The sequence below is a fragment of the Grammomys surdaster genome, unplaced genomic scaffold, assembly GCF_004785775.1.
Source record: "Grammomys surdaster isolate TR1022 unplaced genomic scaffold, NIH_TR_1.0 100, whole genome shotgun sequence".
Taxonomy (NCBI): Eukaryota; Metazoa; Chordata; class Mammalia; order Rodentia; family Muridae; genus Grammomys; species Grammomys surdaster.
The window spans coordinates 5,785,449-5,808,388 of NW_021604579.1; the positions used below are offsets into that span (position 1 = coordinate 5,785,449).

Sequence of the window (22,940 nt, forward strand, 5' to 3'; positions counted from 1 at the left end):
TAGACTCGTAAGTAACTCGTCTGGGAAACAAAGCCCTCGAGTGGTTGAGTTGGGATTTGAACCAGATAAGCAAGGCTCTGGGTTCCAAGCCTCACTGGAAAGAACTCAAGTCCCACCATTCATTTCTAGCTATCCAGCTCTGGGCCACGTTCCTTAACTTTGCCTGTTTTTTATGTCCAGTGGATAAAATAATAGCATGTACCTACAGAACAGCTGTGCAAATGAAATGCCTGTAAACTACTAAGAATGGCCCCGCTACTTTATAAATGTACAACTGTTAGCAAAACCAAAGCTGCATTGCATCATTTAAACAGCTTTCCAAGGGAGGGGACCAGTGGGAGGAAGCTGGTGGGAGGGCACAGCTTGAGCAAAGGCCAGAAGGATGAGGGCCTGGGTTCTTGGTCTGTAGCAAGATTGGGGACTTGTTGGAGGACGGACTAGGCCAGTGATCAAGTCCACAGACAGAATTCATTTCCTAGTTTTGGATGTCCAGGGGCTGGGAGCCTTTGGGCCATTCTGCAAATCTATTGGTCTCACCTCAGGTGGATGAAGAGATGCAAAGAGAAGACCATCAACCATGCCACTACAATATGCAGACATTCATACTACAGGATAGCTGGTAGCCCATGACCTAAGCCCTGATACTAGATTCCCTCTTGATATCTTGGGAAGTTATAAAGGCCTTTCTACCCAGTTCCCTGTAGTCTGGGTATGGGTAGGAGGCACCATTTCTCTTTGTCATTAACTCTGGTAGGACAAGTACAATCCAGGGCATATCTCAGCTCTGCGATAAAGGCATAGTAATTCTTTAGATGGGGAAATACGGTCTTCTGTGGGGGTGGGCACAGACTTTTCTATTAGAGCTCCTTTTAAAACCTGCTGTGTGATGGCTACCGACCCAACCTTAACCTCTTCTTGGTAAACAGCCTCTCAAAAGCAGAGTTGTTTATTATAAACACGGTGTTTGATGAATTTCATTTCCTCAACTACAAACAGAAAAGCAAATCTCACCTTGTGGATCAATGTGGTATTCTATTTGGGAACCCCTCCTTCAACCTCACCAGGCTCAGCCCCCATCTTGGAGATATGCCTCTTCTTCAAGCCTGCAGTTGAAGGAAGGACCATCAAGGCTGCCACAGCCAGAATTTTACATTATTTATTAAAACAAGCACAAGTTACGAGAGAATTTTGGTAATTGTGGTTGACTAATGTTGTACATCACATATGCAAATCTGTTTTATGTGACTCCACAGCTATCTGCCAGTGCCTGTGCCTTCACGTCTGCGGCAGTGGGCACAGTGTTCCTCAGAGCAGGGTGCAGGGCTTCCTCTCAGACAGCAGTCTGCCCTGGGTTTGTGCCTCTCTCCACAAATGACCTGGGAGAAAGCAGCAGTGGCAGACAAAGATGCGAAGACAGCAGTCACTATGTTTTCATCATAGTAACAGCTTAAAATCGGTGGAGACTGTGAGGCAGAGGATTAAAACCCAAGTGCATGGATAGCCGCTTGGGGAAATCCATGGGCTTGCAGTGCGAGTTTGAAGTTCTATGATTGCTGGAAGAACATGGTTTAAAAAAAAAAAGCAAACATATTTTTAAAAAGAAATAATACTGACTTTAGCAGCAATCCCAAACATGGAAGAGGATGATAAATGAGGAACACATTCTGGTCACGGCAAAGAAAGATTATGTGCTTCTCTGTGCTACAGACTGGAAGACTGATCTGGTTCCCTGCCCTTCCAGAATTGAGGGGATGGCTTTGCTCAGCCATGAGAAAGGACAGGCAGAGAGGACGTCTGTAGGACAGAGGAAGGTGGGAGGATCGCCAGAAGAAGGTGACAGTGCAGGGGAGAAGAGGCATATGTGTCGGCAGCTTCTGTCAGCTCCTGGAAGCTGGCTCCCTGAAGGCTGCAGCTCCAGCAGCCCCCACCGCAAGCTGGATCTGTACACTGGGAGCATTTGGAGCCCGGCAAAGAGATGTTCCTGCTGCAGGCGATTATGCTAAGTGACAAGTGATTGCTTCCCGTTTCAAAGACAACCCCTCCGGAAAAAGCTTTCTCCTTTGAGGACCCAAGGGAAATGGGGGATGGGTGGGAACCTGGGAGTCTTTGTGGATGGTAAAGGTTTGCTGGGGCTGCAGGGCAGGTCCCTCTGCCTGCCTCACACTTTGACCTCAAAGGTTTTCAGGGCGCACCGCTTGGACAGGCCTACAAGGTGTGCCTGCAGTGGTTCAGAGCCCTGCGGGTGTCGAACATGGGTTTACATCTTGGCTTCGGCCAGCCTGGGCCAGGGCTCGCCTTCGTGCCAGGCGAGACTTGGATGGAGGGGACAGCTTCATGGAGCAGAGGCCCTCAGTTAGGGCCTCCTGTTCCTCTGCCAGTTCATTCTCCTCATGCTGGGACAGCTGGCGGTTAAGCGCAATGGCCTCAGCTGCGAAGAGTGTCAAGTCCATGGTGCTGCTGTTTCTGTAGAGGCCAGGAAAGGCACGGAGAAGAGGGCAGCGGTATTGAGATCAGCCAGGCAGGCTCTCGGATGTACCTACCCACTGCTGGGTTCTACAATCCATCAGACTTTCCTGGTCCATGCTGCTCTCTCCAAAGCAGCTTTGCCTGGTCTAGAACCTTGCTTGACTAAAATGAGAATGGGCTTTGAGTCTCGTGGGCAGGGCAGTCAGGGCGAATGTTCCCTTCTCAGAGCACCCCCTCCAGACTCTGCGGTTGCCCCAGCTCTTCCCAAGCCAGGCGCTGCAGTTGTCTCCTTTTCCCCACGAGCAGAAGCTCTGGGACGGGCCTGTGCTACGTCTATCTGTGCTCCTAGAGCCTAGCCCAAGCAGGCATCTGCCAGACACCCTGGGTCTTAGAGGGACCTGGGGTTTGGCACGTGCAGGCATCTGCAACAGCTAAGCTAAGCCCGGTGGGAATGCCAGCCAGGTGGAGGCAGCCTGGGGTGAACAGAGATCTTTTGGCTCCTCCTAAAAGCTGCAGTGGTTCAGAGCCCCATGGGTGCTGAAGAGGGGTTTGCACGAGGCTGAGCTCCCAAGGGAGTTCTTGCCCAGCCTAGTTCCATCCCCATGGGCAGAGCTTGGTGGGAATTTATCTACAGCCACTCTGTGTCCTAGCACAAATTAACTTGAGCCCCCTGACTCTTACCCTTTCCATTTCTAAAACGGATTCTGGAAAACTTAAGCTTGTTGTGAAGAAACAGCACAGTTATTTGCTGCATGGAATTTCAGTTGCTGACATATACCATGTGACTGTATCACCCAGTGTCATCTCTGATGACTGTGCATAATGAAATTGTATTTCTTTTCTCTTTTCCATTTTTAGTGCTGGGTCTGAAGTCTGGGCATTTCTCTCACTGCATTTTTCAGGATGGACCCTGGCCTTTGAGCAACACATGACTGCGAGTGAAATGCCTTTGGTACCACATTGGACATGTGGTAATTACTTAAGACACAGAAGCCATTATCATTCTTGTATGCCTAACAGTATATGTGTTAACTTGTCCCTCTGCCTTAAAGAGGCCCTGAACCCCTCCTCTCCTTTTGCTAGGAGCAGAACCCTCCTGTGAAGATGGTCCAGAGATAAGGACCATCTTTGGGGTGTAAATGGTGATTCACAGTCACGTTCAAGTGAGTAGAAAACAGGGGTTTTCCTGCAAAGAGAGGCTGAGATAAAGCTGAGAGAGAGGAATCTATGGAGATCAATGAGAGGACTGAGGGACAGTGGCCAGAGAACTTTCCAGAGAGGGCCTCAGAGCCTGAGGATGGGCCCATCCCCCACATGTGGCTGAGATCTGAGGGAAAGTTGAGGCCAAGGTAAGAAGGCAGTGGGTAGGACGGAAGTGTTTACCTCTGAAGGACTTGCGGCGTGGGGAGTCCCCTTTCTGGAGCTTGCTAGAATGGGAAGGACAGATTGTGGGTAATGTTGCTCCCACCTTCCAAGAGCTACCCCCACCCAGGCCAGCAGAGAGGTTGTGTTACTGCAGGTGCTTGGCCCAGCATGGAGACTTGGTTATGCTTACTGCAGGGTCAGACCAGACCTTCTGAAGACAGAGTAAGAGAATTCTCTGAAGTCATGGCTGCCTCTCTCCCCTTTCCTGTTAAAAAGTCTTAGTCGCTTTCTAAGACCCAGTTCAAAGGTCACTTTCCCTGCCACTCTCCTACCCCATGTCAAGCAATGGCCTTGCTCCTTTGTGCCCCCTCTAATACTTTCTCCAGTGCCCATCACACTGTTCTACAAGGTCTCTCTCTCTCCAGGCCTGGGGCTTACTCCTCTCTCTGCTGCGTGGCTCTGACATGGTGTGAATGGGAATTAGCTACTGAGCTACCCTGACATCTCTCTGGGCTGGCAATGCTTACCTCCTTTCAGTAGCAGGGTGACAGAGGCTGGTGAGGGCCTGGCAGACCAAGGACAAAGACTTCTTGGAGGGAAAAGCTCAAGTTCTGTGACTGACCATGGAGGATTTAGTTTTATAGTGAGGACCTGGTTTCTGAACTCATGGAAAACACCACCACTTGCCTTTTAGGGCCCTGACTCCCAGCTCCCAGGAGAATCACATGGTCCTAATGCAGTCACATAAGCTGTAGGACCTTGCTTGCCTCCGGGGACTCTTAGCTAATAATGTTTTGTACCACAGACCCTGAATGGCAACTCCAGACTGCTTCTTAGAATGGGTGCCTCTGCTAACAGAGGGAGCCATGTGTCAAATCCTCAAAGGGCACTAGGAGTTTGGTGAGAGGGGGTGGCCAGGGTGAGATGCAAATCCATGGCACATCAAGGGGCTGAGCCAAGAGTCCCTCCTTCTACTACAGGATGACTGGAGCTGATGTCCCACCTGTCCCCAGCTTGAGGAAGCCGCACTGTGGGGTGAGAGCTTCCTTGTGACACCTCCTGTAGGCCAGTAGGGGTTTCATGCCACCCATCCTGTGGTCACTCACCCCTTGTACCCATGGATGCTGCAGAACTTGGGCAGCGCTGAGTCTCTGCTTTGCATCTCGAACCAGGAGCTTAGAGATGAGGTCTTTGGCCTCGCTGGAGATGTGAGCCCAGTCTTTGTCGGGAAACTCGTATTTGCCTTCCTGGATGCTCTCAAACAGCTTGTTCTAGGCGAAAAAAGTTCCTTCTGAAGTCACACTGGCCAGGGATGGGCAGGATACGCTGCTACTGACCTGGTCACCCCAACTCCAACTCTGCTAGAAGTGTTGCTCATGGTTTGAGAATGCCAAGGACAGAGCCTCCTTCCTAAATCTCCCCTAGGTCCCTCAGTAATACTCAATGACCATGGAAGGCAAAAATGGCTATGCTACTTGCAGGACAGGAGAGGTGATGTGTAAACAGCATCCATACAATAAAGCCTGTTCCTGGCTCCTTTCTTGAAGTCTTTCCCACTGCAGTGCACACGAAGTGTTTCATGCCTCCATCTCCTGGTCAGTATTCATCCTTCCTACAGGTCTTGTCTCTTTCCCTGGGCCAGGCATACTTGAGTGTGTTCAGGCCTGCTGGTCTCAACAACCCTCCCCCAAAATATTATAGCTGGCTGAATGTCTCTGTTTTACTTCTGGTTTCCCCCTCAGGCTTGGGACAGTCTCCTCTCCTGAACCTGTTTGGTATCCCACAATCATGCCAACCTCACCTATGCCCACTGAGGCCCAGGTAGCACTTACCTGGCACATCCTGCATACCTCTCCCCGGTCCCAGCCACAGTCAGCCCCACAATGACCTACAAAGGGGGGGTAGCCACTCAGCATGATGTAGAGGACCACACCCAGGCTCCACAGGTCACAGCGCTTGTCATAGAAAGTAGCCTCGTCCCTAAAGACCTCCACCACCTCAGGTGCCATATACTCTGCAGAGCCGCACTGTAGGATAAGGGCGTGGGAAGGGGAGATGGCAAAGAGAGAGGGTGAGTTCGTGAGTGAGCAGATGGCAAAGTGCAGAATGTATTTCAAGCAAGAGGAAAGAAGGACGAAGTCACAGACAGAAGTGCTCGGGAAAGCTGCAGGGCTCACCAGTACCCCAGAGACACGAAGGGAAGCGTCAGCTGCGGCATCATCCCCTATGGCTCACATGGCCAACTCCAAGTTACTTTCCTGCCTTTTGGGTCCTTCTCCAGTGGTCCCAGGAAAGGAGCCCAGGAGCGCTTCCCTACCTCATCTCTCTCTAAGCAGACTTTGTATGTATACATGCCAAGAATGGCATGGGAGAGAGATCTGTGGAGATTTGCCTCCATCCTGTAGGTTTTTTTTTTTTTTTTTTCTCTCCAGACAGGGTTTCTCTGTGTAGCCCTTGCTTTCCTGGAACTACCTCTGTAGACCAGTTTGGCCTCGAACTCAGAAATCCGCCTGCCTCTGCCTCCCAAGTGCTGGGATTAAAGGAGTGCACCACCACCGCCCTGCCTGTAGGGTTTTTTTTTTTTTAAGTGACTTTTGCCCAGCTCTCCCCTAGCTTAGAGGAAGGAAACCTAATGGTTTAAACTTCAGAGGCTATCAAGTCTTGAAGAGCTCTGATGACATGCCCAGTCTCCGTGCCCTTTAGAGAGAGAAGGTTCAAGATGGACAGCGGCATAGCCAGGCAGTCTCCGGAGACTGCTGAGAGGAATAAAGGACACGTGTTTTGCTTCCCCCTTATTATTTCAGGCTCACCTACGCCTACCCAGCCCTCTACTCCACCACTCCTAACTAATTTGATTATGGATGCTGAGTGCTCTCAAGAACAGATATTTTGTTTGCTACTGGCAATTAGAGTTAATGAATTTGAGAACGAGGGAACATTGTATGTTGGCTGGCGATATGTAAACATTCCTAATCCTGTTGCTTAGAATAAGACACGATATAAGCATATTTAAAGGCAAGTCTTAAAAAAAAGGCTATTAGCAAAATTCACTGATGAAGCATGCAAATCTCAAAAGAGTCATCGTGATTACAGCGTATTAAGCATGTGTGAGAAATGTCCTCTGGGGAGCGCCCAGCATCACCATCTGAAATGTGAAATGTGAAGGAAAAACAATCCTCTGTGCAAGATGTCTGGGACCTCACTGGCTTCCCACAGCATGACTTTCCTGGGTGGGATGATCACTCCTATCCTCTACACAGGGGATGAGGGACTTATGGGGCTCTCCGGAGCTTATGCATAATAGGGCAGTGTCTGTTTTCATCTCGGACAGGAGTCAGGATGCAGCCTGTGCTTGTGGAGACGACGGGCTCCTCTTTGGCCCATGAAAGCTACAATGGCAGTTTCATTAGCAACTGGGTAGGGTCGGTTTGAGAGCTAAAGGACCACTCAGGCCAGAGAAGTGCAACACGGGGCCTCCTTTCCTATCCCTCTGTTCTGTCACAGATTCAAATGCCCCACATAGACAGCAGCAGGGGCACAGGCTACGAGGCCATACGTACTGGAGTGGTCAGCTCTGGTGTAGTTATGGGAGTGCAGGAGTTGTTCAGTTTTACCCCACTGCCCAAGTCAAAGTCACAAATTTTCACCGGAGACACCTGCAAAAGAAGACAGGATTGGTCATAAGAAACCAGAGGTCACAAGGACAGTAGTGTGACCAACAGAGGCTTGGCTGTTAATGGTAGCCGCTCTTCCTACCAGGCCATATTTCCTGTTCTTGGGTTAGCAAGGCACTGAGGACTGACTCCAAGCTCTCCTCTCCCCCACACTCTTTTATATCCTAAGGGAGAAGGGGCTGCACTAGATGGTGTTAAGACTGCTGTGACCTAGCTGGGTGGTGGTGGCACACACCTTTAATCTCAGCACTCAGGAGGCAGAGGCAGGTGGATCTTTGAGTTTGAGGCCAGCCTGATCTACAGAGTGAGTTTCAGGACAGCCAGGAAGGCTGACCTCAAACTCACAGAGATCCACCTGTTAGTTTCCTGAGTGCTGAAATTAAAGGCATGTCACCACACCTTCTGTTTTAGCAATTCTTAAATGTACAATCTAATGTTGTACAACCTAATAATATACCCCATTACCACCACCAGTTTTGAAAATTCTTCCACCCCTCCAAATGGAGATTGAACTCTTGCAAGTACTGCCCAGTTTTGACCCTCCTCTCAGGCAGCGCTAACCTACTCCTGCCTTGACTGACTGGCCTGGTTTAGATATTTCATCTAAGTGGAACGTACATACTTGTACGTGTAGCTCCTTTCACTTAGCTTAAGTGTTTTCACTGCTGCTGTTTTGGGCAGTGCCGGGAATGGAACCCCAGGCCTTGCATGCTAGTCTAGTACTCTAGCCGTGTCTCCAGTCCTGGCATAAATGTTCATGTATGTTATAGCAGGTATCAGAACTGCATTCTGTTTAGGGTTGAGTAATAGTCCATCATATTAGAGATCACATTTTGTTTATCCATTTTGTTGTGGACACAGTGGCTACTAAGAATGATGTTGTTATAAAAATTAGCACACAAATACCTGTTCCGGTTTCTCTCTTCAGTTTTGGGCACATTTGTAGGAGAACTGCTGTTTCTACACTTAGCCTTTGGAGGACCTGCCAAACCACTTCCTGTATTTCACAGCACCAGCAATGTATGAGGAGGCCGGCTTACCCACATCTTCCCTGTCATGGATCGTTTTCTACTAAAACATATAGAGCCAGCCTGGTAGGTGTGTAGTAGCCTGCAGTGGTAGATTTGTAGTTTGTTAATAACTTATGGTGCAGAACACCTTTTCATGTGCTTGCTAGCTATCAGCAAGTCTTTGAGGAAAGCCTTTGACCTTTTCAGAATTGAGTTGCTGTTCTGTGGCTGAGTCTTAAGAGGTCTTGATATGTTTTAAACGTTAAACCCTGATCAAATATAGGACTTTCAAATGATTTTCCCATTATTTAAGTTGGCTTTTCAGTTTCTTGATAATGCCTTTTGACATTTAGCTTCTCTTAAAATTTAGTTTTTTCAACCATAAAAAAGGGGCAATAAACAAGAACCATGGAGATCAAACCAAAGAGAGGACCTGAAATGCCATGTAAGTCAGAGGCAGCAACAGAAGCTCTGAGCACCCACAGGGCTCTTAGGCCTGCTCTAGTACCACAGTGTCCATCCAGGCTTTTATAACTATAATTATTATTAATGATCATAATAATGATACATTATGAAGGTGTATGCAGAAGTATTTTAGGATGTCACAATCACAAAATCTTGTTTTTGATTTTTGAGACAGGTTCTATGTATCCTTGACTATCCTGGAACTCACTCTGTAGCCAGGCTGGCCTTGAACTCAGAGATCTGCCTGCCTCTGCTTCCCCAATGCTGGGATTAAAGATGTGTATTACTTCAATCAGCAGAAGTCACAAGTTTTACTTGAGTTAATACGTTAGCATCCCACAAAGAACCGTGTGTAGTGAACTGGTTCACACGTTCACTTGTGCTGTTCCTCAGCTATGAGCTAAAGCGTCTGCACCGAGGCACAGTGTTCTCGCATGAGTACATGCATGTCACACATGGAACTGTGAATGTGGGCTACTGGTGCTATCAACCCCGTCTAACACAGAATTTGTTAAATTCATACACTATGTGAAGTGCAGACACTTCCATTTACTTTTCCTTCCATTATACATGCTAAGGTAATGTTTACACAGGGCGCATTGTTCAACAGAAGCACTCGTGTTTTATTATTAATGAGCACCTTTGTACATAGAAACAGAGACAAACTCTTATCAAGAACTTGCTTCCTAATTATTACTTTTTTTTTTTTTTTTTTTTTGGTTTTTCGAGATAGGGCTTCTCTATACAGCCCTGGCTATCCTGGAACTCACTCTGTAGACCAGGCTGGCCTTGAGCTAAAAAATCCGCCTGCCTCTGCCTCCCAAGTGCTGGGATTAAAGGCGTGCGTGCGTCACCACCGCCCGGCGTAATTATTACTTCTAATAGTGGACACCATCTTGCATAGTACTATACCACAGTTAGCATTTATGGGCAGAGACATAGATTTCAGTTGTCTCTGACTCACACCAACTACTCTGAAGCGCTGTGAGAAAATATGAATGCTGTTCAAGGCTCACATATTTTACAAGCTTGCAGGCTGAAGCCAATCAAACAGATGATAAGATCAAAAAGGCACAAGGACTAACTACCTGGAATTTTTTGGGGGGTAGGGATTATTTCAGACAGGGTCTCTCTCTGTAGCCGAGGTTGGCTTTGAACTCCTGGTGACTCACCTGTTTCAGCCTCGTGAGGGTTCAGACTACAGGTGTAAGATGCCACATCTGGCTGGAATGTAGGGACATTACACATTAGGTACAACATTCTCATGTGTTCATACTAAGCTGCACTTGGTACTTGGCCAGGGGAACTTCTGACTCCCTGCATTGAGGCAGGGAGGTATTCCTGATCAACATGAACTGTAACATCCCAAACCAAGCCCTAAGTACCTTTTCTGGAGACTCACACAGTATGTTTTCTGGCTTCAGATCACGGTGAGCAATGCCTGGAGTGACAAACAGCAAAGAAAGGGTTAACATATGCACATAATTATCAAACATTCCACACACAATTAATTTTTTCCAAATGCTGCTGTTCGCAGATTAATTCCCAATTATGGTACATTAAAAAATCAACGAGCTGCAGGAGGCAGCAGTAACCAGAGACACAAACCCAAAGCACAGTTGATTCTGCCAAGTTCTTTTGAAGTAGAGGCTTTAGAAGTCTGGCAGGGATAAGAAGCACTAAATGAATCCCAGGCAGCCTACTTTCAGCACCGCAGAGACAACTGAGAATTCTTACTGTGCCACCCGACATAAAGCAAGGCAGACAGCCCTGCAAATGGCAAGGCTTGGGACAGCGATGCAGAAATAATCAGTGCCTTGTTTGAGAACATCTTGGGGGACCGGGATGGCTTTCCCTCATTTTATCTTGTGTAACTAATTTTAGAAAAAGAGTCCTCCAGTGCGGCTCCTGGAATGTTACTCTGCAATTCTCCCAAGGCTTCTCGTTCTCCTTCTCACCTGCTCCGCACCACATGTGCGTGCTTGGCCAACCTGCCTGCAGCAAAGCTTTGGTCGAGCACACAGCTCTTCAGAGGAGACACACCAGCTTTTGGGCCAGACCTCCTACAGAGGCCTGCAGACAGCAGCTGACCCATGAGGGTGTTAAATCTTGCTGAAATGGCCAAGAAGTCACCCGGGGGAACCACCGTCTAACTATAGAAGGGATAGAGCAAACAAAGGAGACCATGGTGTTCTGACAGAGAACTCTACCCTCCATCCCCCGACAGCACACGGCACACACAGCACTGCCACAAGGCCTAAAAGACTGAACACACTGCTTCAAAGGCCTGGGAAGAGCTGAAGATACAGAGCGATGGGGAAAGTGAACTTGCCACATTCAAACTCCCTGGATCAACTTATCAGGCAGTCCTCCAGTTCTCTGTTAAAAAGCCGAGCCTTCTGAAGTTACTTCACTAGAGAAGAAAGAGCTGAGCTCCAGCGAGCTAAGTAACTTCATCAGTCACCTAATTGAATGAGAACCCAGAGCTACTCAGCCCGGCCTGCACAAATTGAGTCAGGCTACTGCTCACCGCACTAAAAGTGAAGGATATTTTCCATTATGGCAAGTGCTCCCACAGAAGATCACAAGCCGCACACAGAGCCTTACTCTCCAAATAGGTGCCCGTGGCCCATCTGTGCCTCAGCCCGAGCACTCCGGGAGCCAGGCTGTAATAAAGGGCCTGCCTGAGTGAGTGCTCCAGCCATTGAGCTGCTCGGGTTCATTTCCCAGAGGTTAAGCTGCAGTGTGTCCAGTATTTAAAAGTAGGGAACTTGTTTTGAGGCTGACCCATTCTTGCCCAATTCATCTTCCCGGCATGAAGTTATTTAGAAAACAGCCAAGTTCACCTGGAAATCGTTTTTCATCCTCTCCAACTTCTAGTCACATGGGCAGCGGGCCAGCTAGATGGTAACAAGCACTTCAGGACTTCTAAGACACCATTGGCCTCTGTTCCCTTTAGTGCATTTTTGTAAATAAATAAATAAATAAATAAAAAATAAAACTGCCTTTACCCCTCCTCCAAGGTATGGCTCCTGTGAAAAGCGTGACCCAGTTTTGCAATCTACAGAGGCAGCTTGGGGAGCAGTTGTAAATCTTTGTCAGGCAGGTGTTCCCTGCATGCACCCCAGCTTTCAGAGACAGAACGGCTTCCATTCATCATGCTGTGCGAAGCACAGATGCCCCCTTCTAGGAATTTTCAGCTCAGGTGCAAAGTCAGGGCCTCAGCATGGACACTAGCAGTTTTCAGATCACTTCCAGCCACCGAGGAACCTGACCTGCTGTCCACCTGCCACACCTGCCACACATGCCACACCCGCCACACCTGGCTATGCTAGACGCCGGACAGAGTGGGATCCATGAATGGCATGCCTGCAGCTGGGTCTGAGCACTCATAGCCACAGCTGTACAGGAAGTAAAGCTAACAAATTATTTGCTTCACCTCCATTTCCCCACCCAAACCAAGAAGAATGCTTTACTTCAAGGAAGGTAATTTAGAAGTAAAAACTCTTTATGTGAAGAGGAACAAATTTAACAAAAGACACACACATACACACACACACACACACTCTATATATGATATATATATATATATCATATATAGAGTGTGTGTGTATACATTTTTATGACACTGCTCTAAGCCCTTATTATACATGAATTTGTGTATGCAGCTGTGTGAATCTTTTCTGTATATACTGTGTATATATGCAGATACATGACAAGTACTATGCACAATTACCCTATCACTATATATGAGTACAGTTCCTGAAATGTGTGCACATATATGCCCATAAGACATAAAGAAGATACAGTCAACTATATAAATGAATTCACCTAATACATAATGTGTTAACTACCATGGAGGACACTGTCATCTCCATAATCCTTACCATAATGCTACAGGATACGTGTTACCATTGAAGGAACACAGAGGGTAACTCAGTTTTCTGTGGCATTAAAACATGTATGTAATAGTTCAACAGACTTATAGACGTGCAAAATGATTTAATTCACTACAGATTTAAGAACTACAGAAGTTCTTAAATTATCTGATACAGAAGACTACCTAATCCTACCAGGCCAATGTGAAAGAGATACAGGCGATATGCTTTAAAAGATGAAATGGAATGATGCTAAAATGCTCACGTGGGAATGGGCCATTCATTTATGAGTTTTACATGATTTGTAAGGAAAAGGAGGGGCTGGGGAGATGGCTTGATGGTTAAGACTGTTACTCATTCTTCCAGAGGACACAGTTTAGATTCCAGCACCCACACCAGGCAGCTCATGGCCGCCAGCTCATGACTGGCTGAAAGCCGAGCTCGAGGGGATCCAATGTCTCTGGCCCCTTGGGTACACCCCTTACACACGTCTTTGCTACTTTGTGGGTTCTTCTTCTTTGTACCTTTTATTCCCCCTTCACCCTATCACTAGAAAGGAGAGAAAGAGGGATGAGGGGGAGAGCTTTGAATTTGATTTCTTTCTTCTTTGAGCACAGCTAGTAACAAAGTGCAACCAACCACCCTGAATGACTAACAGTGTGTTGGGGTTCATTTATACATCCTCTGAAAAGTTCGCAAAATACCAAATTTCACACAATCACAGAAACTATCTGCAGCTGGCAAAATCACGCCTCAGCTACAGCACAAGGCAAATCATAGTCAGCTGCTGCAAACAATCTGAAGCCATTCCACATCCCCACACCTGGGATTAACACAAAAGCATATTCTTATAATATTTCTGTGTTTTTTCAAAGGAACCCAAAATTCCAGAATTCTCAAAAATATCACCACACACCACCACAAAGACTCACACATGCACAATTAAAAAATCAAATGAATTCTAAAAAAGAGAAACATCACCTACATAGAACCACAGTGCACAGACCACACATGCTTTGGGCACTGTGAATCCAGGCTTTTGTCCTTCTTTTGACTGTACCTCTATTTTGTAACTCTACCACCCCTTCATTCCACAGTGAAGCCTTGGAGTCACACACCTCCTCTCCCTTCCTAGGTGGACAAGTTTTGAATTGTGAGGTGCCAGATGTGCCACCTCCTGGATAGGTTTTCTGCCAGGACTGTGTCCTCTACCTTGGTACCCAGAGGCTGGTTGGCCCAACCTGCCCAACTTGCCCACCCAAATCGAAGGCTTGGATCACCTTTAGTATGCAGGAAGTCAAGGGCAGTGGCAACGTCTCGCACCACTCTGCTGGCTTCTAGCTCATTGAAGTGCTTCCGCTTCTGGATGTGTGCTAGGATGGAACCTGGGGCAGAGGGACAAGAAGGGACGGCTCTGTAGGCTCTGGTAAGCATAACTTCTGTAAGGACAAGTTTGCAGTAGAGACAGACTTACTTATTGATTAATGTCAAGCACCAACTGTGGTGCTTGGTACAGTGGGTCCAGTGTGTCTCTGCTGAACCAGATTGCTACCTTCTATGCCTGTCTATGAGGAGTTCAGATGCAGAAGAATTACATACAAGGCAAAAAGATACTAACGCCACTGGGACTGATCTGGCTTCTGAAATAAAAAAAGAACTAAAAATGAAAACACACAGGGCTGTGGGGCTTACAGACATTTCCCCCTCTTCTTCTGAACTCCGATACAGAGAACACAGACAGGCCTTCCAGTGGAAATCCCCATATGTCTTGTGTAAGCAAAGACCCTTGGGGGTCGGGGAAACGAAAAAGGATTGCTTTTCCTCCTAAGCCTTCTCCTTCACATGCTGTTATTAATTTTGTTGGCAATGATTACCATTTATTGAGTGTCTACTATGTGTCCAAAACCGTTCAATCCTCTTCGAATACATTATCTCAACTCAAATGCACAAAATGAGCAGAAGAGCTATCCCCCTTTTACAAATGGGCAACTTCATGTCAAAAAATGGTTAAGCAACTTGCCTAAACTTACACACAGCAAGTGGTGGAGTCATGACTTTTGCCCAGTAAATGCAGCCGTGGAGCTTCTGCACACCTCCTTTCCACACGCAGGACTGTGGTCCAACTGCTGAGGGGTGGAGCATCTTGAGCCCACCCATGTCTTCTTCATCCCATAGTCTGGCCTCACTAGAGCTACAACTTAATCAATATGGCTTCAGAAGATCTTATTGCATCTGGTTTTCTTAACATGTAATTCACAGCCTATACTCACTACTGGAAGCCAGTACTGGGCTTCCTCCACTGGGCTGAAGGTGTCATTCCTGGGTCCTAAAAATGGCCCATGCTTATTATGGATTTTGCCCTGCTGTTTGTCTGTTATTTATAAATTTATTTAAAAAGCAAGGCAGGAAAAACTATTTCACTCACTTCTCAGGTGTCCCTAGGCAGTCAGTTGTTTTGATAGTACCAATGAACCCTTTGTGCCTAGCACCCTGGTGCTAAGTACTTCTTCTCAATACTCTCTCATTCAGCCTCCACAGCAGCCCTCTGAGGCAGATGCTACTACAGCTCTATTTTACAGATGAGAGTACTGTTTGCAAAAGGCTAATGGATGTTTCCAAGGTCATGGAGGCTGCCGAGTGTGACTTCAGCTTAGCTTTGTTAGTTCCTATGTAGCCTTCCTCAGCCCCACACATTCTTGTAGCCTTCATCTTGCAAATGTGCCCTTCACCTGGGTGCACAGATGGGAGGGAATGTATCATTTCAGTGACAGCAGTGTGGTGGCAGGAGAGGTATCTTCCTTCCACTTGAAGGGTGGCATGTTCTTGCTCTCCCCTGGATCCTGAGTCTGTGTTCTAAACAATGGGGCCCTCCTCTGCTCTGTTTAGCCTTTCTAGACTTCATAGTGTAAGCCAAAGCTTCTACTTCATAATTAATTTAGTTAAATAGTGAATGTGTCAAAACAGGGGATTGATAAATTGATCACTAACAGTATCTATATAGGACTCCTATTATAATGAAAAGGCATTTATAGACTATCCACACAGGTGACATTCTAAGCGATGCAAAATGCTAATTATCATTCTTCCCTCCGGCCTCCCTTCTCCCAAACCAAGGGCAGTTTTTAAGTCCTTCATCCTTTTTATTAGCTTGACTCGTTTTAGAAGTCTCTGGGATTCATGATGGATGATTACCACCCTGGGTCTTAATCCAAAGTCCAAACACATACTCAACAAGATATACCTCCTTGCAATTTCTCAAAGACCAAGTAAAACCGTGTGTCATCTTCAAAGAATTCAATCAGCTCCAAAATGTTCCTTAAATAGAGAAAAGGGGGGAGCATTATATGCTAAAGTCCACTCATAAATATCCAACGGACAAATACACAGTGGCTGTAGTGGGCAGAAAGCAACCTGAAATCAGAATGCTTATTAAAGACTCATGTTTGAGAAGCAGCCAACGGTGTTAGCAAGATTCAGGTCACCTTATCTTTCCATAATGTTTAGTCTCTGGTGTTTTCACCAAGTCTGGGCTGTCAAACCCCAACCCTAAAACCCACTAGGTAGAGTTATAAAAAGTCCTGGTCACATTAAACTGAATAAAATCTGCAGCCGACTGGAAGCAATTGCGGCTAATAACACTGAATAGTAGGTGTGTGTCCTGGAGGCAAGCAGCAAATAATTACTTGCCCTCCCTCTTGCCCATAAATCACAGGGCAGTATTTACATTGCCTGGAGAAAATGGAAACATCTGTCAAATAGACTTGGGGCCTAACGTGGGCACCGCTAGACCCTAACTGCTAAGCGCTGCTTAATGAAACCGCAGCGTTCCTGGCCACTGTAGCACTTGTGGCCTTCCCCGGTGAGCACTCTCTGTCTGCCGGAGTACTGCAGTGCTCTGCCAACAAGGTCGTCTTGTAGCTCAGTGGGGAAGCCACCAGCTTGGATATTGGAGGTGTTGGGAGCTTTTTTCTTTGGAAGAACGAAATAAACCTGGTAGAGTCTCTAATGCTGAACTAAGAAGCTGCAGGGCTGAAAATAAAAATCTGTCCCTCATAAAAAAATGCTGACCACTTGGGGAGATAGCAGGCTTTTACTAGTGTGAAGGCGTCCAAATAAGATGGCCAAAATGGCCTAATTTGAAAGAAGATTGTAGAGGCAGTGCCTGGAGTTAAATCAACAGCAGCCCCCTTCCTCCAAGCTTAATGACAAAGCCATCAATACCAGGCCACTGGCTCCCTGCTGACCCTGCCGAGGAAGTGAGGGGCGGACAAATCTTGGAGGTGACCCTGATTTAAAGCCACTGTGGGAGGACCACTCATTTGGAGCTGTGTAACACAGGGCTAAAGGTTACTGTGGCCCAGTTATCAAGCAAAGAGTGCTGGTCCCACCTTCAGCACTGTAATGGCATCTTATGCTGGGAACAGGAAACAGCAGTGAGCAGTCCGGCAGTCCTCAACCTTGTGTCTGCATCAAAGCAGCCCTAAAGACTGCTCCCAGGCAACACTGCTGGCCCATCTTCCACAGGCACGGGAAGAAATGAAACCCCATTTCTTCCTCAAATAGACACTGATTAGGAGTGTTCATTCTTCTACCTTACGGAAAACTGCCATTTATAGTATTTTAGCCAAGAGAAGACAATATTTTGGGTCTACTATTATCCCTCCTCCCCTTGAAAGCTGGAAGGAGCTACATGCAATTGTGGAGAAGCAGTGACATGTTTGGGTTGGGGTTGGTAGGAAGGAACCCCTTCGGTGGCGGCGAAGTGCTCCTCCTACATAACGCTCACCTGTTCCCCTGACACTGATACAGCGTCTCCACCTCACGGAACACTCGACTTCGACTGTGCCCTGCTTGCTTCTCGATGATCTGCGGGAAGAATGAAAGCTGTCAGGTACACTACCTGACCTCAAGACAGATCCCCAGCCAGAGTCTCTGAGAGGAGGCAAGGTTAGACGCAGAGCAGCAGGAGTCCGGAGTAGGCCTCAGTGACATGGGAAGCAGGACACCAGCCCTAGGGTTTCCATGCAGTGTCTGGGTATGCACAACGTCAGGGAGCTGATGAAGCCACTGCTCCTGGCCGCACATGGGATACTGGGGCCATCAGAGAGATAAAGAAAGTTTTACTGGATTTTTTTCCCCAAAGGGCAGATATTTTTTACTTTCTTGAGATGGAGGAAAGGCAAGGATGAGGGAGGGCAGGGTGGAGAGGAAGCAAAGACTCTACTCAGATGCTGCTCAGCAACTCCCACAGAGAGAAGAAAATACCTCTTCTTCTGTTACCCTCACTCTCTGGCAGGCTCTGTAAGTAATTTAGACATTCTGTCTTGGTTAATCCTGACAGCACTGTCAAAACGATATGGAAGGGGTGTCTTCTATCCATTTCCAATCCTCTCTAGCCTACACTTGCTCCAAGCCTACAGCTTCCTTCAGCACCACACACGAGGCCTCACTTCTCTACACTGTGGGCAGCTCTTGCTACATCTCCACTTGGAGCTGGTTGGCAAGTGATGAATTGAGGAACCCCTGAGCCTATGCAGCAGAGGTTTGTGTGGTGTCTGGCTGACTCTGAAAAGCCCTCTGGAGCCATCCAGAGCCCCAGAGCACTGTAAACAGAGCCTGCAGGGAAGCCTTCCTGCAAAGCTAGTCCTGCTTCACAGCTTAGAAGAGAACATGCTGCCCCTTCCTTCTAGCTGCTTGGCACAACACTTCAAAAGATTCTAATACTGTAGCACAAACATGTGTATCCAACTGTAACTTGAAGGTTAGTCTCACCTGCTAGGAAATCACCCTGAACCCACAGTTTGAACAATCAGCCAGGTGCAGTGCTAGGGAACAGAAACTATTTGACTCGAGCTATTCAGCTGCATTCATCAAAGCTAGAGGCAACTTTCCAGCAGACAGGCTTTCCAGAAACAGCTGACTTCTCTCTGGAGATAACCAATGGGCTCTGACCACTAGCCAGAGAGCAACTACTTTGGGTTGGAGGCAGCGTGGATCAGATTATTGGACTATTCCACCCCAGCTCTGCAGGTCACAGGGTGGATGCTTTAGAGAGAAGCAGCAGTAAACCATGTCTTGGGGAGCCATGCTGGGACATCCAGCTTGTCTCTAGGTTGTCCAAAGCTTCCAGATCCAAAACATAGATCAGAGGGCCATGTTTTCCTTCTGTGACTCACCCTGGAAGAAAAGACCTGTTGTCTGTCTGCTTGTCCATCCATCCATCCATCCATCCATCCATCCATCCATCCATCCATGTATCTATATCTGTTTTTTGAGACAGTCTCCCTCTGTCTTTCTGTCTCTGTCTCTCTGTAGCTCTGACTGGCTTAGAGTTCATTATGTAGACCAGGATGGTCTGAAACTCACAGAGATTTGCTTGTCTTAGCCTCCCAAGTGCTGAGATTAAAAGTGTGGGCCATCACAATGGGCTCCATTCAATTTAACATTTATGTATGTGCCCTTTAAAATCACTTTTAGGCACATTAAATTTTTTTTTAATTTAGAGTGATTTGTTTCCAAAAAGGAAACAAGGTCTTTTGTTTTATATGGAACAATACCCCAGCCAGAAGGCTTAGCGGAGATGTTCTTCATGGTCATAATCCACAGCTGAGGGGTTGGTTGGAAGAGGTATTTCTCTGGATCCAGCTCAGCAGGGCTTCCCTGAAGGAGGCAGTGCATAGACCTGATAGCTCAGCTGGCTGATCTGAAAAAAGCTCAACCCACTTGGCTCCCCCGTTCAGAAAGACTTCCATAGAGCTCAGTGGTCCTCAAACAGTGCATCTCAGAATCTCTGGGGCACCTTGGCAAAGACAGCTTCAGGCTTTCTCCTACACTGTGCTGTTGGCTGTAGCTCTCTCTGTGCTGTTAGCTCACTGGCTGACCACTGCAGTTTAAATCTGCCCTTCACCAGAGTTTTCAAACTGTACTGAGGGTCATACTCATGCACATGGTGACATGTGCAGTGTTGGGCCAGGCCTACTGCCCTGTAGAGCCAGACCCAGTGTATTTCTCACACACTCCAGGGTGCTGCTGGCTCAGGGACCATACTTTGAAAACCACAACTCTGTCTCCATCTTTTCAGTAGCCAAAGAATTCAGAAGTGAGACTCACCAGAGTCATGTGGCTAACTGAAGGCAGCACTGAAGCTGAGCCACACCTCCTGCCCCAAAGCCAAGTGCGCGGCCCCTTCAGGTATTAGTCCCTGCCATCCTGATACTGTTCGCCGCCTGTATTCTGTGGTTTATAAAGTGCTTCCACCAGCTCATCTTCACTTCCACCTTCATAGTCACTTCACCAGACGCTGAGGGCAGGAACTGCCACTGCCATTTAGATTCCAGAGCCAGAGCTTAAGGAGGTTGGTTTAGTGAATTGCCCAAAGTCATATAATTTTCTTAAAACAGATTTAGGCAGAGCTTCTACTTCTGAAGCTGATGGTGCTTACTGGAGTAATCAGAAAGAGTCTACTCTGTGCCAGACACTAGTGTCAGTACATTACACATATTAATTTAATCCTCATACTCTTGTGGAAGTTCTATTATTTATACCCATTTTACAGATGGGAAGACTGAAGGACAGAAGGGCTGAATAACTTGTTCAAGGTTACAAAGCAGATAAGCAGAAAAGCCCAGATCTGAGAACCCAGTGAATACAGCTATGCTCCCTGCTCCAACCTTTCTTTCTGAGCTGCCATATTGCATAATACACACTTTATTTAGTTTGGAACAAGCTAGGAATGATGATTTGGAAAACTGATATAGGGTCCCAGTGGGACACTCACTTTGACAGCATACTCTTTGCCACTCTGCAGGCTCACAGCACCCTGGACTTTGGCATAGGCTCCTTCTCCCAGCAATTCCGAGGTCAGCTGGTACACGTCTAGAGAGGAAACAGGTGGGAAGATTCTTTAGGTGAGTCACCCCACTGCAAGCCATGATGGGGAGGGTACTGTTACTTAGCTTCTCAGGCCTGCTACTCCAGGCAGAAGAGACCATGGTGACTCTGCAGCCTCAGTGACAAGGACCTCCTAGCTTTACCAGACAGCACCTGACTCTCAACAAGACGCGGCTGACACCTGTTCCTCATTTTAGAGCTGAGGTCAGAGCAGGGGTTTCACATACTCACTCCTGTCCTTCAGCACCTACTTTCTGGGCATCTACTGTGTCAGGTACCACAATAGGGACACAAAGAGGAACGAAATCTAGTCCCTCCCCTCTAGGGGTTGAGTCCAGTAGGAAGACAAAACAGGCCCAGCAGCCCAGAGTAACCCTAGTGAGTACCAGTGAGAGCAGAGCACACACACAGCAGGCAGGGTAACCCAGGCCCTGGTGAGTGTCACAGTGGGTTAGCACAAGGACAAGGAGTAAGGGGAGGAACAACCAGGGAAGGGAAGGGAAAAACCCACTGAGCAATGCCGGGGTCTTCAGAGAAGGATATTATTTGAACAAACTGCATTCATTCGTTTACTCATTTGCTGAGCACTCATTTGACAGGCATGGGGGATGTGACGATAATATTACACAACTATTTTATATACACAAAAGTGGAGGTCAGTGGAGGAATCTCACAAGTTCCTGAAAGTCACCCACAGGAAATTAGAGACTGAGCAGGATGCAAGCAATGGCTTGCAGCTCAGGTCAGAGTAGTCTCAGCAGTAACAGACCCAGGCTGGAAGTGTTCAGAACACCTGCCCAAGCTCGCAAACATCAGAGTTCTTGGAGCCTTTCCAAAGGGAGCCATGGCTTCCACAACCCCTGCTGGACTGACCTGGTCCTCTTTTGCTCCCCTCCTCGGTCTTTCTCTTGAGGCAATCTAGTCTTTCAACCCACTGCCTGAGCAGAAGACTTAATCAATGTCAGGAGATTTCATCACTCTTAGTCATGAGATATCTGTGCATACATCAACTAAGTAACAGGAAACTCTTGTGTTCAACAAAAGACATGCTGATTTGTGAACTCTTCTAAAACCCCAGGGACTTTTGTCTCCTCCACTGCCCAACACAGACACACAGACACAGACACACCACACAGACACACACACAGACACCACACACACTACACACATACACTACACACACACATACCACACATACACCACACACACTACATACACACCACACTTATACACACACCACACACACATAATCACACATACACCACACACACACCACATACACTACACAGACACCACACATACATCACACACACACCATACACATACCACACACTACACATATACCACACACACACAGCACACACAACACACACACACACACACGGCACACACACACACACACACACACACACACACACGGCACACAGTTTGAGTTAAGCACAAACAATGATTGAAGAGATGGCTCAGCAGTTAAGAGCACTTGGTGCTCCTCCAGAGGAAGTGAGTTCAGTTTCTAGCACCCATGTCAGATGGGTCACAACCACCTGTAACCCCAGCTCCAGGGGATTCACAAACACCTAAATGGCATACACTCACACAGACCACACGAATACACACATACACATAAGTAAATAAAATTTTAAAAAATCTTTTAGGAAGAGCAAACAAGCCAGATGTGGTGGCACATGCTTGGGAGACAGAAGCAGGTGGATCTCCAAATTCAAGGCCAGGCTGGTCTACAGAGTGAGTTCTAGGACAGCCAGGGCTATATAGGGAGATCCTGTCTTAACAATAACAAGAACAAAAACCAAGCCATAAATCTCTATACTAAGTCCTTTCTTCATTCCGTTACAGTCTGGGCTTGCAGCTTTCTATCTGAATGGATGGCACACTGTTGGCTACTACTTGCAGGTGATTTAAATAGCATGCCTCTCTCCCAGCACACCCTTCAGAACTGGTCCTTACATACACCAGGATGCTAGGTGGTTGGAGCAAAGTATTCTTGATTCTCACAGTGCTTGTTATCAGAATAGTTTACAAAACTTGCTGGAATGTGTATAAGGCGAGGAAAAGGACCCATGAGGGAAAGCTACTTCACGCCTCACAGTGAAATCACCACATAAGGGGATCCGCTATTCCTAGAATGGCTGCTGATCCTTTGACCATTTAGTAGAAACACTCAGTGATTCATA

At 47.2% G+C, this 22,940-nt stretch overlaps 1 protein-coding gene across 6 annotated transcripts in view; it reads right to left on the minus strand.

Annotated features, from left to right (window-relative positions):
* Positions 1–1,134: 1,134 nt before the first annotated feature.
* Mknk1 (MAPK interacting serine/threonine kinase 1) overlaps positions 1,135–22,940 on the minus strand; it is a 39,079-nt gene continuing 17,273 nt past the window's right edge. For 2 of the 6 annotated variants that reach the window (XM_028784876.1, XM_028784885.1), the window contains exons 4-14: positions 20,636–20,733; positions 17,645–17,724; positions 16,100–16,173; positions 14,889–14,984; positions 14,139–14,243; positions 10,366–10,421; positions 7,392–7,487; positions 5,664–5,858; positions 4,938–5,102; positions 3,850–3,893; positions 1,135–2,463 (exon numbers count right to left, since the gene is read on the minus strand). In XM_028784876.1, the coding sequence (XP_028640709.1) occupies positions 2,229–2,463; positions 3,850–3,893; positions 4,938–5,102; positions 5,664–5,858; positions 7,392–7,487; positions 10,366–10,421; positions 14,139–14,243; positions 14,889–14,984; positions 16,100–16,173; positions 17,645–17,724; positions 20,636–20,733 (1,244 nt within the window). In that variant the 3' untranslated portion in view covers positions 1,135–2,228. The remainder of the gene's footprint in view (positions 2,464–3,849; positions 3,894–4,937; positions 5,103–5,663; positions 5,859–7,391; positions 7,488–10,365; positions 10,422–14,138; positions 14,244–14,888; positions 14,985–16,099; positions 16,174–17,644; positions 17,725–20,635; positions 20,734–22,940) is intronic. The other 4 variants (XM_028784895.1, XM_028784902.1, XM_028784906.1 and 1 more) reach the window with 4 other exon arrangements.